This window comes from Haemaphysalis longicornis, unplaced genomic scaffold, assembly GCF_048455015.1.
Source record: "Haemaphysalis longicornis isolate Haplotype H1 unplaced genomic scaffold, Haemaphysalis longicornis Haplotype H1 scaffold_2, whole genome shotgun sequence".
NCBI lineage: Eukaryota > Metazoa > Arthropoda > Arachnida > Ixodida > Ixodidae > Haemaphysalis > Haemaphysalis longicornis.
The window spans coordinates 145,746,956-145,761,960 of record NW_027526295.1 but is presented as its reverse complement, the minus strand read 5'-3'; the positions used below and the strand labels follow the sequence as shown (position 1 = coordinate 145,761,960).

The following is a 15,005-nucleotide window of genomic DNA, read 5'->3' as shown; positions in this document are numbered from 1 at the left end:
TGGTATATATAGTGTGTGAGGTAACAGGCATGTGACTTCGGCGAACGTTCCATAACCATCGCGAGCGCCACCGGCGCCGAGGCTTGACGGCTTGCGAAGTTCGGCGCGGATGAATTATACCTGTCCATTTACAGTTTTTAAGTGCGAAGCACTTCTTAGTCGGGCCTACTCCTGCTTCCACCGCCGTCCTCCGTCCGCAGCCTAGCAACGGAGCTAGCTACCGTGCCTAGCAACGGCGCCGGATTTCCGACGCGTGAGGGCGCTCGCATAGCGCCTCCTCTACCCCCTCGCCTACTCTCCTAAAGCCCCTTTACTACTCTCCAGCTCGCAACACCCTCTCTCGGCGCGCCAGCCAGGCCACTACACTATTTAAAAAAAAAAACAGCATCCGGCGCCAGGTTTCGATCCGAGGACTTTGCGGCCGCAGCGCGACGCTCTACCGACTGAGCCACGGACGCGATTTTTTTTTTGGTAACCTGAGCCACGGACGCGACGCTGATATCAGTGTTAGTAACGCGCCTTATATCTTTAACGCATTCAAACTACGTCGTCAGCGGCGTGCGTTGGCGACTCAGCGGCGTTATAGCGGCTTGATAACTGCGTGGTGTACACGTGATACTACAAACCCGCTTCCAACGGCGGGTATATAGACCTGGCCTTTGCTAGGAACTGTAATGTAAGGGCTGTCCTGCAACAACCCTTAACGGTCCACTTTAGCGACCACAAGGCGGTCGTAATGACCGTCGCATACAACGACAACACAAACAAGTGCTGAAATAAATACTGTCGTTTCACTTTACTTTGCGTGTGTGTGTGTGTGTGTGTGTGCGTGATTACATTCCCTCTCGAACATCTCTCGAACATACACGTTAATTCACCAAGATTTCCGCAGAGGGACAAACGAGGCGTGTTAAGCCGAACGTGATCACGAGGGGGTGTTAATGTAACTAACGGGCAAAATGCCACCAAACTTCAACAAACTCCCCCTCATAGCATCACCCCGTGCTTCGCACTTCCTCATACTCCCCTTCGGGGAAATGCGGGGGAATTTTTTTTATGACCTATAAAAGTTAGCCTGCAAAGAAATATCTTAGTGTTTTTTTAAAGAGCATGTGTGCGCCCTGCCCGTTCTGGGGTTCTTCGCGTCATTCGTGGCACATCCGCTTAGTCGGTGTTACGTCAACTCGGCCGGGCGGCTGATAGCTTCATTTTGAATACTTACGAGGTTATCTAAAGCTACTGCCCCACAGACCGGCATATTAGTTTTCAGGGGATGCCAATCTATATAAAGCAACTTCGGTTTTGTCTTCAGTGTCCCATTGAGACGCAATAAGCATTCTGGTAGGAGCGGGTTGGTGAGTCGCCACTGCATCTGTTTTGTTTTTCATCATAATTGTTTAACGTTACCTAAAAACTCGGATGGTTTTCATCCGTACAAAACAGCCTTTCAGATAAGCCAAACTTATGTTTTGTATTGTTGTCTTTTTAAGTGTCGTAAACCGAACTAAACCCGCCCCTTACGCTCATAAGCGCCTGCCTAGTATGAATACACCTAGCAGGCGCATATTGCTCGCGTAACTTTTTCGTAAAAGTTGTCATGGTTTCCCGCAAGGTACATCGTGTGGTTCTGCTTTTAACAGCTAATTCTAATTTCCGTTCAGAACGTTTTCAAACCAGTGGTGTGCAGTAAAGATTGATTTATAGAAAAAGCATTTCGGGCCATAATACAGACCGCGATTTTGTCTACGAAAAGCCCTTAGCAAAAGCCCCACTACATGGCGAGTTTATGCACAGCCTACACCAATAGCAGTCTGACAACTGTTTTCGTTTCATTTCCTTTGGCGTACTACGAAAACTACGATACTACCAAACTTGTGCGCTTCATCAAAGAAGAACGCGGAGTTTTTGACAACCGTAAAACGTCTCCGTTTTCCTTCCAGCGTCACATCCGAAGAGCAGCTGATTGCGTCGAAACCACCGGACAACCGATTCACCCTGGGCAAACCATCTCGACGATATGAACGGGACTTCGCCGACAGTATGCCAGCCGCTTTGTAAGAAACTGGTTCCCGTCAGTATTCACCTCTCCTATGATGTTGCTTAAGGAAGCTACCCTTACGTCTATGCTAGTAGTGTTCGGAAATATCTTTATCAATATGTATTTCTAAATAGAGAAAGAGAGAGAGAGAGAGAGAGAGAGAGAGAGAGAGAGAGAGAGACATTACTGTGAGGAAGTGGCTCGGGGGGACGCGAAGTCCCGTAACGGGCTGAAGGCCCGCATATGGGGTTATCGTGGGAACAAAGCTGGAACAAACCCCTATCGGTGACTGGTAACTCATCCTCGTCGTTGTGTTCTGTGATTCATTTGAGCGTAGTACGCCAATGGTCACACGCGATGGGACAGGAAACGGGGTATGATGGCGCGGCGGTGATTTGGCGGACGACCGGTGTGCAGCAACCGCAGCCGGCGATCCATGTCTCGTTCATCGCTCAACCAGCCGCAAGTAATCATGGGGGCGGCGGGGGGTGACGGCCGCCGCCAGGAGGCCTCGGTCCTGGTGGGCAGGCACGGCCCCTTCCAGGCAATAGCCTTCCACTTCGGCCTGCTCGCCGCCTTCGTGTTCCCCTTCTACAGCATGCCGATGGAAACATTCGTGCACGACATCGACCACTGGTGCGCCAGGCCGGAAAACCTCGGGTATGACGACGAACTCTGCTCAGTCTATATTTTGAGCAGCATCTTTACTCAGAGGAGTTGCTATTTTGCCTAGACCCAGAGTGTCGAACCCGCTGTAACATGTGCGTTTTGAAAATACATTTATTTCACATAGGAATTTGTACATTACATTGTGCATTATACAATATTAAACCTGCGCAAACCTGTGAATGTACACTGTTTTTTTTGAAAGGCTGCGTGGCATCGTCATGGGAAGTATATCTTCCGTACGATGGGATCCTCAGCAGTGGTTCGTTAACGTCCTTAAGCGTGTAATATCCGGAGTGTTTCTTCCCTGATTTAACTAGAATCTACCTGAGAAATCCGCTTTTCTCTTTCTTAGTGCACGGCAGTTACACTGCAACACCAAAATACACGAGTGGTAGACCACGAAGTTAAGCTCATTACAGTGCGTTTTCACTGATTGCATCTCAGCTCTGCGCGTACCTATACCTGATTTCACACATATTTATAGCAATCTATGTGCAATTACTGTGGAATATTCACCTGTTATATAGTAATTGGCATGAGTAGGGGCTTTTTCATTTTTATCTATTTATTTGGCGTTCAGTATCCTTCTACTTGAATAGCAGATATCAGAGTTCGGAACACTGCTCCGCACAAGCGCCCAAAATACACTGCATGTGTCCCCCACCTGCCGACCCAGTTCTCTCTACCTCATCTTTGACGGCCCTTACCTCAATTGCTGACGTTAGGCTACTGTTCCAGTCAGAATTCAGGCCTTGGAAGGCAAAGCAACTGGCTCCAAAATACGCACGAAACAACAGAAACTGCGTCCTGCTCTCACCCCTGCCCACAGTGTAAGATACAGTTTAGGTGTTGACACTGTGCCCGGTGAGGCGACCACATCTTGTTCCGCGCTCTTCCGCACTTTTCGCTGGTGCCTGTAGATGTCCCTAGGGTATGGGGGCCCAACCACGCTGCTGCAGAAGTTGTTCCTGCTTGTGCGGGATTGCCCTAACGTGTAGGTGGAGCCCACAGCCGTCCTAATTGCACCTGTGAGAGCGACATCGTCCTGTCCGCTCCTATCTTGTTCCTCCTCTCGCCTTCCCTGTATGGGCTCTTCATCCGTTTTCCTACACGGAATTACTTTTTATGACTCGTTTTCTTCCCCTCGAGTAAACGCGAGCGGCTTACTATTGCCGCATACGATCTTGCTTGCACGTTTAAAATATAATCATCGCTCTTAGCTCAGTACGCACAAACGAGAGGCCGGGATACCGTAGATAATGTGTGACGCTAAGAGCTAGTCACCTGTCACTATGTCAGGCTAGCTTTCTTGTATCCTTTTATTTCTCTATTTACTGCAAGTAAACGCCTGGTAGACATCCTAATCGATTGTTGTGCGTCTTGCGAGCGCACTGCCGGTTCCAAAGAGGTTAGGAATTATGCGTACTTCTGGCTTGCAGTCATCCGAATAGCAGCACGCCCCAAAGATGCTTGCTCTAAAAAATTTTAAAAATTGGTGCACTTTGCACTAGTGGTACAAAGCTGGAGGAACAACAGAGCTGGCGGCTCCTCTATCTTCGTCGGAGATGGGGGTGTTGTACCTCATATGGATTTCCGAACTTGCCGATGAATGTTCTCCATGACTAGCATGCCCGGATCATCTTGTCCGCAGCGTCTCACATCTCTGCCACAGTGAACCACGTTAGCACGGGCCACAACAGGCGGCAACCGGCTTCGTGAACTCAATGTCTGTGCTCCCCACTTCAGGCACGCTCACGCACACTCAGCCTCTTTTCTTGGTATTTTTTTCCCAGTAACTCTATACCACAGAACTTAAAGCTTAAACAGCTCTGTTGTTAAGAGGACGGAAGACAGAGGACGGATCAGGTACAACTTCAACGCACCATGATTCAGCTACCCCAGTTAATTCGCCGCATCACGCACAAACGGAGCGGAGTGACGAAACCAGGCGTGGCCCGTCTCTTTCAAGCCTTGCTCATAGGTAGCGTTATGTACGGCACGCTTAACTGTACCTCAACCCAGCCGAACGGCGAAAGCAAATATTCTTGTCCGGCAAATTTACAAGATCACCCTCGGACTTTCTACATGCTTTTTTGAACGCCAAGCTGTTAAACGGGGCTTAGAGCTTTCCGTGCCACAAAGCACTTCACAACTCCAGTGGCTTCAACTCACTAATGCTGGACGCGCGACTCTGGTGTGACTTGGATATGCATATCCCCCGGTCTCCAAATGCAGAATTCGTATTCTACTGTCTACGGAAACACGTCCGGGTTAAACAACTCCAAGCAATACAGACCCTACCTACAACATCTGATGAAGAAGGGCCCGCGCACACTACTTTCAGGCACAATATCATCAAAAGGATGTACTATACACAGATGCCTCTCTCTACGTAATCGAAAACACCTATGAGATATTAGGGGTGAATAATAAACTCCAGACCGTAGCCGCGGGCACTGGCGTCACCATGGACACCGCCATATCCGGGGAAGCAGCAACAGCCATGGCAGCCCCAACAGCCATGGCAGCCCCCACAACACAGAGCGGCTACCTGAACATACTGACGGATCCGCAAGAAGCTTGGCGCAACTTACAGGGAGGCACTCTCGCACTAGAAGCCCCGCACATTCTCAAAAAGAAGAATCACGTGCCTGACCCCAGCATTATCAGGGCACCAAGTCACTCAGGTATAGTCAGCAATGAAGCGGCACATACGGCAGCTCGATAATCAGTACACTGGGCCATTGCGGACAGACACAACCCTATGCCAACCACCCCCACCCACTAAAATGCAACGACATACTCTCTGACTACCGACTAGCCCGCCAACAGTTTCCTCCCGCAATAAGCAACTCACCAAAAAGGAAGGAGTGATACTACATCAGCTCCAAACTAACCCCACGTTCTGGCACAAAATATTCTCGACCTAATAATCACCTCAATGCCTGTTCTGCCCCCCATTAGGTACACTGGGCCAGATAGTCTGGACATGTTCAAACACCACAGCTGTTCTTCTCAATCCCAAACCTAGGCCTTCACAGTGGGCGGTGACGCTGACCAGCTCCGACCTCTGCTCGCAGCTACGGCTGGTGGATATGGCATGGAGGGCCCGCTACAGCCAGGGAGTCCTGAACTGAGGACACCCCTCACTGCTCCGGAATGACCGCAATCACAACGAATCAGAAAAATAGTTTTTTTCCTCCTTACCCTTAATATATGTTTCTTCTGGCGCCGGAATAATGAAGTCAGTCTAGCGGTTGTTGCTCGGTCGGTCAGTCGGTCAGACAGCCTGGTACAGGCGTTTATAGGTATGGATAGCACACGAAATAAAATGTTTTTTTCTAACCTGTGTAATAACTAAGCCTTGATAATATATAGGGCACCGTTGGTCGTGCGTGATCAAAACCATAAAAGCCGCATTCAGACTATGACATAGGGAAGTACACCTGTGAGAGAGACATCGTCCTGTCCGCTCCTATCTACTTCCTCTTCTCGCGTTCTCTTTATGGGCTTACCGTTTTCTTACACAGAATTACGTTCTATGACTCGTTTTCTGCCCCTTGAGCAAACTTGAGCGGCTTACTATATGCGCGTATGGTCGTGGTGGTTTATGAGATTTATAAAGCTCACATCGTTGACCACCAAAACGCTAGTACCGACGTGTGTGTTTCCCTGGTTGTGTACGCGTGCAGGAACATGTCGCTGGAGCTGTGGAAGAGCCAGATGATTCCTCGTGGGGCCGACGGTGAGTACAGCCGCTGTCGCATGTACGCGGAATGGAACTCGACGGGCATCGCCACGGTACCATGCACACGGTGGGAGTACGGCCCTTCCATGTACGGCACTTCGATCGTCGAGCAGGTACGCTTTCCCGGCTGAATTGTGAGTCCGTCCAGATTTCGCAAAAGTACTGCTACCGTTGTGCAGCATAAATTTCTTTCTCTCGACAAGAGGTTCTTGGTCTAAGTAAAATATCGTAAGGGCTCAGCATTTTATGCCCCTTTAAAATGACACCCAGAAAACCATAGTTTTGGGACATCGGCTTCTAATTTGTGCATACTGAACTGTCGCAGCCACTGGCCACGCACATGATATTACGTTGCAGCTGTGCCCACGTGTGGATCTTGTGTTAATCGTCACGCGGTTTCTCTAAAACATCTCCATCGCATTAACGGAATATTTTCCAGCCTGTTACCAGTAATTCGTAGTTACTGCGCTAGCGATATGTCACAGCACTTTTGTGTGAAGGTCGGGCGCAAACCTTCCTGGCGGGAAATAATATGGTCGCCGGCACACTGGACCCAACCAGGGTAAGAACATGCCCTAGGGGCAGCTGTATTGCTTCAGAGACGTTCCTGATGCACCGGAATTACTGTTTCGCAGAGGGTGGGGGGGGGGGGGGGCGATGAGGGCGCCTGGTTACCTACAGGGGTATTATTGTCCGCTATCGACTAGACTGCACCAGGTGCCCGGCTGAGCATCACACTTTAGACAAGTGGCAGTCTGTACCGTGACCAGTACTGCAGAGTAAAACGTGTCTTAACCGCATGACATATTGTCGCTTACCCTACAATCTACGACGACAAATGTAAATTGTGCTCCACAAAAACCCAACTTCCACCACATCCTATGGCCGCGCCTAATGAAAAATAGCAATATTCCGATATCCATTATTATTAGTACTTCACAACATGGCGGACTGTCTTTCTTAGTTCCCAAAAGAGACTCATCTAAACGCAGTCCAAACGGCCGAAGATGCCGCCACGGCTCAAGGGCTCCTGGCCACCATTTGAGGATGAAGGACTCGCGAAGAACCCACCTCCTTCACTAATTCATTTGTGCACAAAAATTACGCCCATCTTCCCGCGAGGGAGCCCTGGTGTGATGCGACGCATCGGGGGGTTCAATTGGTGTTTCCGTTGGGTTGATTCTCTAAATCGGGTGAAACGTGTTGTGACGCGAAGTCGAACGAGAGCGAGCGCTGACTGAACCGCCGCAGCGCGCTACCCGCTTTATATTCACAGCGCCTGAAGGAGAGGAGACAGCGGAGGAAAGTCGCGCATGCGCGCACTTGCGCGACGGGAGCGGAGCGAAGCGCGCGCACGCAGCTGTTTATGATAATGAGACGGAGTGAGAGTGTTGCGCACAGCTGTCGGAGAGAAGAGCGGAGGAGAGTCGCGCATGCGCAGGTGGCGTGCGGGCGCCGCCGACGCCGACGCCGACGCAGGAGGGACATGCCTCAGAGCAAGAGATGCGTCGCATCCAATAAAATGTGCCTCTCTCACGCGCGCGTGATAAAATGAAAAACATTGATTATTCCCAGACAGCAGAGACTGCAACTATGATAAGCTCCTCAAGGATGTCTGAGTGCATTGTAAGTTATTATGTACCTATTGTGTGCCTCAAAATTAAGACCACACGAGAATGCTCACAAGAACACACAATATCTCGCTGTATTTTTACGGCCCAACCTGTGCCCTAACACGGCAGCTACATGAAGGTCCGTGCGAGCTATTTCCAGTTACTTTTTTGCCTAACCCGATTTGTGCAATGTGAGTGGCTGCAAATTCAACGGACCGTGTAGAACAATCTAAAACACCAGCATATTTCAAGATCTGTTCGCCTTTCTTCCACGCATGCGCAGTTCGACATTGTGTGTGAGCGTGCCTGGTTCCTACCCATCAGCGGTACCATCTTCTCGGTCGGCGTTATCTGCGGGCTGCTCATCGCCGGTCCGCTGGCAGACTGGTACGCAAGCACACAGCGCTCTCCAGGTCTCTCCTGGCAGTTGTTGGCTTCTCAGCAATTCATTTAACCTTCTTGAGAATGTTTTACAGATGGGCTGCCTTTTTACAATTTCTGGTTTCGTCATTGTATTGCAACCAAAATGTGTGCGACTGCGATACGCCTTTAAAACGTTGCTACACCTGCCGGGGTTGCTGAGTGGCTAGGGCGTTGTGCTGCTGAGCCTTAGGACACGGGTTCGATTCCCGACGCGGTGGCCGTTTTTGTGATGGAGGCGATAAGCCAAAACACCCCTGTGTTCGAGATTTCGGCGGACGTTAATGATCCCCAGGTGGTCACAAATAATTCGTACCCATCCACTAGGCGCGTGTCATTGTCTGTGTAGCGTCAGCGTGTTACGCCCTACATTCAACCAAAATGTTGCCGCGATTCTCTGACTCATTGCGGAGTACTGCTCCTTACTGTGTAATTAGCTTCTTCGCACTGCTATATATTTGTGTGTGCTTTAACTTGCTTCTGCCATTCAGTACCTCTTTACGTAGCCAACTTAATGCTCTCGCATAAGTTCCCGTAAACATGACTTTCTTCGGATTTTTCATCTTTTTTTCGCTGGGAAGCGTGCGATATAGCCACAATTTATGCCGTGGATCTTGCCTTTATTTTTTCTTTAAAGGTCTTCACTCAAACTAGCACAAACAGTGTCAACACTAATGGTATGCACCCATACTGCAACCTTCTTCGTCCGCAGGATTGGTCGGAAGCCGGTGATTCAATTCTCGGTTGCAGTCCTCCAAACGGCCAGCCTGATGATCCTTTTCACGAGAATGCTCAGCAGCTTCATGGCCATGCGCTTTCTGCAGGGTGCCGCTGCCGCCACGCTGTGCAACACCGGCTTCGTGCTGGGTGAGGATAGTATAAGAAAGTTCACCATCCTCATCAACATGAACATAAATACTGTTATCTAGAAACTTCCCTTCCAATGAGGTTAGGTGAGGAACACCGTTATTTGGGCTTTTCGTCTTGGCTCGACGATTGCATATCGTGATAACGGGCCACCAAGGCGCATAAACGCGCCCTTAAAATCATTTACCGTCTTTTAAACCTATGAAGCAAACAAATTAATTTATGAGCACAAAATTCAAGTGATGTCAATGTATAAAAATTTAATTGAATTCGTGTACCCTAAGTGTACACGAATTCGCGTGACTGGAGTGCATTTATCCCATAACCAGGTCTAGCTATCTGTCTCCCGGGTAAGCATACCTGCGAGCTTCGTCACTCAGGCAGCATTCATGATAGCTGAAAACTTATTGCCGAAATGTTAAGCAGACAATGGCGGCTACAATTTTGCGTCTATTTGGTACAAGCGTGTTGGGCAAGTTGTTGTATATGCCTATATTTCTTTCATTGCTTATAAACAATCTAATGACGTAAAAACACTCTTCGAAGGTGTTTCTGATTCTACGAATCATGCTTAGGGTCCGTGAAAGGCTGACACCCGTCTGGTCGGGAGGATGTGTTTGAACGAGTAGGAAGACAGCGACCAAGGAATAAAAACAAAAAATTCTGAAGAAATAATAAGAGTTCTCTACTGATGCGCAGAATTCTTATGCCGCTTGTCTTGAGGATGAGTTTCTTACAGGCATTTTGGTTTTTCTAACTACTGTATGGCAAGTTATCTCCGTTTACGCTATTATAACAATTAAAAAGGGAACATTCGCGAAATCGGCATTATTGTGCAAAGGCAGGGCGCTATACAGTTTGCTATTTTCCGTAATTGCTCAATATTTTTATAATTTTTTAGTTTTTCAAGATTTCGTTCGGTCAATTATATTAATTTACGCTGTTACAGCGATTACATTCGGAACTTTGGCGAATTAGGCATTATTGTGGAAATTCAAGGCGTTACATGGTTCGCCCTTTTCTGCAATTATTTTGTTTTTCCTTATTTTTTAGTATTTCAAAAGTTTGTTCGACCAATTTTCTCCATTTACGCTATTATAACGATTAGAGGTGAAATTTTTGCGATATCTGCATTATTGTGGAAATCCCATGCTTTTTACGTTTGATCATTTTCCCTAATCTTTTGTACTTTTGTTATTTTTAGTTTTTGTTAAATTTCACCCCACCATTTATCTTCATTTACGTTATTGTAATGATTACATTTGGAACTATCCGGAAATCTGCGTTATTGTGGAAATGCAGGTCGTTACACGGCTCGCGATTTTCCGTAACTGTTTTATATTTTTCCTATTGTTGTTCTTCTAAATTTCGTTCGCCCAATTACCTCCATTCATGCTATTATAGCGATTACAGTGGGACATACGCGATATTTGCGTTTTTGTGGAAATGCAGGGCTTTGAAGGTCCTGGCTTTGGGGGCACTCGGCAAAGAATGCTAGGAACTAAAATTTGAGACATTTGGGCTCCCGCACGGGAACCTTTTTCACAAGGAATGCAAGATGGCTGCCTGCGGGAGCCGAAACGTATCTCAGGTTTTTAAATTCTTGTCCCTTAGTCGCTGCATTCTTTCTCGTTCAAATGCCGGCGAAACTGGTAAAAGGGAGAATCATGCGACACAGGGGAATTGTTTGTGTTGTTTTTATATATTTGGTATGTCGGGAAAACATACGCAACCGTCGGGTCGTTTGCTTCTACTTTCCCCTGTTGCAACCGTGTCATCCCAGCGCTAACAGCAGTTGTTGCGACTGAGTGGGGGCACCCGAGCCGAGCTCTGTCGTCTCCGGCATACGTCTGGTAGCGTGGTGAAGCGAGGGGCCAGCCCCTGTTGCAGCCGTGAAGAAGTCCAGAAGCCGTAGGCTAACGTAACTGTTGACTTCATAGCGAGAGGTGAGCCGAAGCCAAAGAACAATGCCCCGACGGGCGAGGTAACAGTACAGGACTCGAGCAGAGTGACAGCATGGATTCGCTGCTCAAACAGGAATCGGTTACAGCGCTGGGCGGCTTTTATTTATACCCAAAAGCCATAACGGTCAAAACTCCAACAAGCGCCAACACGCCACGAACGTCACAGACACACACAACGCTCTTTCCAGAGTTCGTGAGCCGTCGGTAGCATCGACGCACGTTGAGTCCGGGAGAGGAAAGAGAGGAGGACTCCGCTGTGATCGCGGGCCGTCTGTGTCCTTGAAGAGCGTTGAGACGAGCCTCGCTGGCAGCCGCCGAAGTTTTGAAACGCGCCGAAAGCGAAGCGTCTGGCCCGGGCTTGTCGAGGCATGAAAAAATGAATCACTGACAAGAGGGGACCTGTTTCAAAGACGCACGCAGTGGCTTCGCCGCACAGCCGAAGAGTGATGCGGGAAAGTACGGCGGTGGGCCGATTCGTTAGACCCCTTTTGTCGGATGTGTGTTCCAAGTAGACTAACGTCCTGTTGCATTGGGTACGGCTGCGACCAGTTGCTTAAGAAAGCAAAATAGGTTCCTTCAGAAAAACAGCTCTATTAACAGCGGAGCTCTTGTTACTGGCCGCGAGTTCGGGGTTCGTGCTCGCCAAAACTCGGGTGAAGGCGGAGCGCTCGTGACGAGTACCTCGAGCGCACGTTCTTCACGCTAAGCATACCCGTTGTTGAAGGTGTTGGAAAAAGAAGAGGTGGCTATTGGCAGGTGCCCCCAATATCACCACCATTGTGCAGTTCCATCCGCCATTGAAGATGCACCCACGCCCCGTGGTGCTCGCCTCGGTTCTTCAACACCCACTTAGGGTGATTGGCCAATATTGGCCAAACAAAGAACTCCAGCCTTGGCCGCGTGCCTCGAGCGGACGTTCGTCAATCCATACATACCCACTAAGCAAGATTGACCAATATTGACTCCAAAAACACCCCACAGTTCGCCGTATCGTGGCAAGACTTGTTCAAAACGAGGAAGACGCGTCATAGAGTACGCAGTTCATTCGGTCATCCTCGTGTCTTCGTACGCATGCGCTCTGTACCCAAGAGGAGCCGCGACTTCAATATCAAAGCTGCTGTAGGTGATGATTGACTCCATATGGCCCGGCCGCGTATAGTTCAGATGGCCGAGCAAGCGGTCGCGCTTCGAGAAGCTCGGCGGGCAAAGCATCCGCTAGACACGATAAGTCGGGCTTCTAGAGTGGCGTACGAACACGCCTACCGAAACGACGAGCTCACTCTGGCCTCGCTGAACATAAGGTCAGTGAAATGGCATGCAGCCGACGTCAACCACGACACCACAACGACACTAAAATTTAAGTTTGTGTCCGTCAGTGATCACTTACAACAGCTTCATCATTCAAGTCTTGTGCGTTAGTGCCAGCGTCCGTGAAGTTTTCCAGACAGACTTCTGGAGTTCCAGTCCGAGCTGTAACGTAGCCCCCGCAAACGGCATGTGCGGTAGCAATGTTTACTGTTTCTGTGCAAAGCTTAAAGGGACACTGAAGTGATTTTTTATTTATTTACAATATACTGCGGTCTTGAAACAGACCAAGCAGGAGAGGCACAAAAATTAAGTGGAAAACACACGTAAGCGTGATAGATTAATGATAAAAACAAGCGTACACAAAATACAAGAAGATAAGTACATTATACAGAGATGTATAGATGAGCTTAAACACAGGTTAACACGACCTTCAGAACAACGGAGATGAGTATATCTCCCTATTATACAATCACAATTGCAATAAACAGTAAAGCAAGTCGAGTACAGACTACAGTACAGACAATATGGCACTCTCATATGTAAACATTGAGGGATTACTAGCGCAAATTGTAGTCCGGAGTTCATAGGACATGTTTCGATCACACTGAGCGCGTTTACGCGAATATATTTATTAAAAAAATCAATTCGAAAATGCTGTCCTTCTCTCGGCACCCTCGGCCATTTTCTGTGGCGTTTTCCTGTGACGTCAGCAGGAGATGAGCTGGCAATTCGCTGCGCTACTGCACCGCTCGCCGACTTTCCGCGACCGAGTCAGTCGGCCCAACGTTTAGTCCGCCGGCCGCCGACGGGTCGTCGCCATTCGCTCGATCAGTTGAAACTAAGCCATAACACATTTGTGAATGGAAGAATGTGCCTTTTTTACTTTGTTAGTATGTACACTGTATCAAGCTCCGACTCCGGGTCGCTCCACACAAGCGCTGCACAAGTGCGCATGCGACGCTTCGCTGACTTTACGCTAGTAGGAAAATCTAATGCCACTTGAAGGTTGGAGAAGAGTCAGCGAAGTCAATATAGGTACTAAGGAAATAAAATCAACTGAACTTTTTACCGTACAGCGCAAAACTAGAGAGCCGCAAGCACTTTTTTTGCGCTGGGTGAACAAGCACAGCGGTCAGCAGCACGACCACACATCTGCGAACGCTTTTCCATCTAAGAAATGCAATTGCTAGACGTGAGATATTGTGGAAGTTTGGGGGACGCGTACTGCAGGAGCGCTATACAACAAAGTCACCTAAAGTATTTGAAATGCTAAAACTAAATAAAAGTGTAAACTCGTTGTACACTACATACCTTATGTATCCCCCTTCTGAAAGTCTGGCTTGTGGCCGAGTGGTCTAAGGCGCTATAATTTTTGTTTTGCGAGTCACAAGTTCGAATCCCCCCGGGTGCATGCTTTTTTTTCTGTAAGTAGATTTTTTTTGTTTGCGGCGGATGTTTTCGAACCTGATTCACCATTTCTGGGCCGTAACGTTCATTGCTCCACGAGCGACTTCGCAGAACGCGCACAGACTGACACTGACGCGCTAGCCAGTTCTCGTTGGCATGCTGTTGCTATAAGCACCGACGGCTTGCGGGCAGTGGGCACAGGCCAGAATCAGCAGACCCTTGGCCTGGTGCGAACACGCTTTTTACGATGCGGGCATGAGTGATGCAAGCTCCGAATATGCGGGAAAAACGCAAGGCATTTGAGCGTCGTCCGTGACGCGGAGAGCGTTCATGCACTGCGTGGGCCTCGGCTAGTGATTTATAGGATGCCAAGCCGTCCTGGGAGGTTTATCTTAGGCATATTACAGCCGACAACATGGCAGAAGCGCGGTACGACGATTACTGAGATATCGAGAATGCCCATCCAACGATGCCGTCGGATGTCGAGCATGTTGTTTTACAGAACCGAAACCGAAACTTGTTTGAATGCTAACCTTGGACATCGTCCAGTCACGGGGCCCCCTTTTCCCGACGTCACAGCCTTTAGTTGGTGCGGCCGCCACAGACCGCGCATGGTAGTTTTTCTTCTTTCCCGCTTTATAAAATAAATATCCACTTGTCTACCGGATACACGATGAAAAGTGTGGTAATTTGAGCCAGTCTACGCAGTGCAAGCAAAACCGTGAGCTTGATAAATTCACTTCCGTGTCAATTTAAGTCAACGAGATTTTTGGAGGCCAGAACAGATTCCGTAATAGGCGTCAAAGCGAATATTGCAACTGCCAGCGTGGCCGATTTGTACAGCCAACTTCCTCTGAAATAACGACCCGTTATTTCTCGTTTATGCCTACTTCATAAATACGTAATTATCACTCAAATGACCACACTTGCAGTTGAATGATTCTCAGACTTATCAAATAGGTTACACAGCC

General features: G+C 48.6%; 1 protein-coding gene across 1 annotated transcript in view; it reads left to right on the top strand.

Moving 5' to 3' along the window:
- The window catches only part of LOC144168338 (solute carrier family 22 member 13-like), a 35,898-nt gene that overhangs the window by 1,958 nt on the left and 18,935 nt on the right, over window positions 1-15,005 (top strand). The window contains exons 2-6 of the mRNA XM_077697344.1: window positions 1,941-2,054; window positions 2,456-2,698; window positions 6,400-6,568; window positions 8,352-8,455; window positions 9,201-9,355. Coding sequence (XP_077553470.1) covers window positions 1,941-2,054; window positions 2,456-2,698; window positions 6,400-6,568; window positions 8,352-8,455; window positions 9,201-9,355 — 785 coding nt within the window. The remainder of the gene's footprint in view (window positions 1-1,940; window positions 2,055-2,455; window positions 2,699-6,399; window positions 6,569-8,351; window positions 8,456-9,200; window positions 9,356-15,005) is intronic.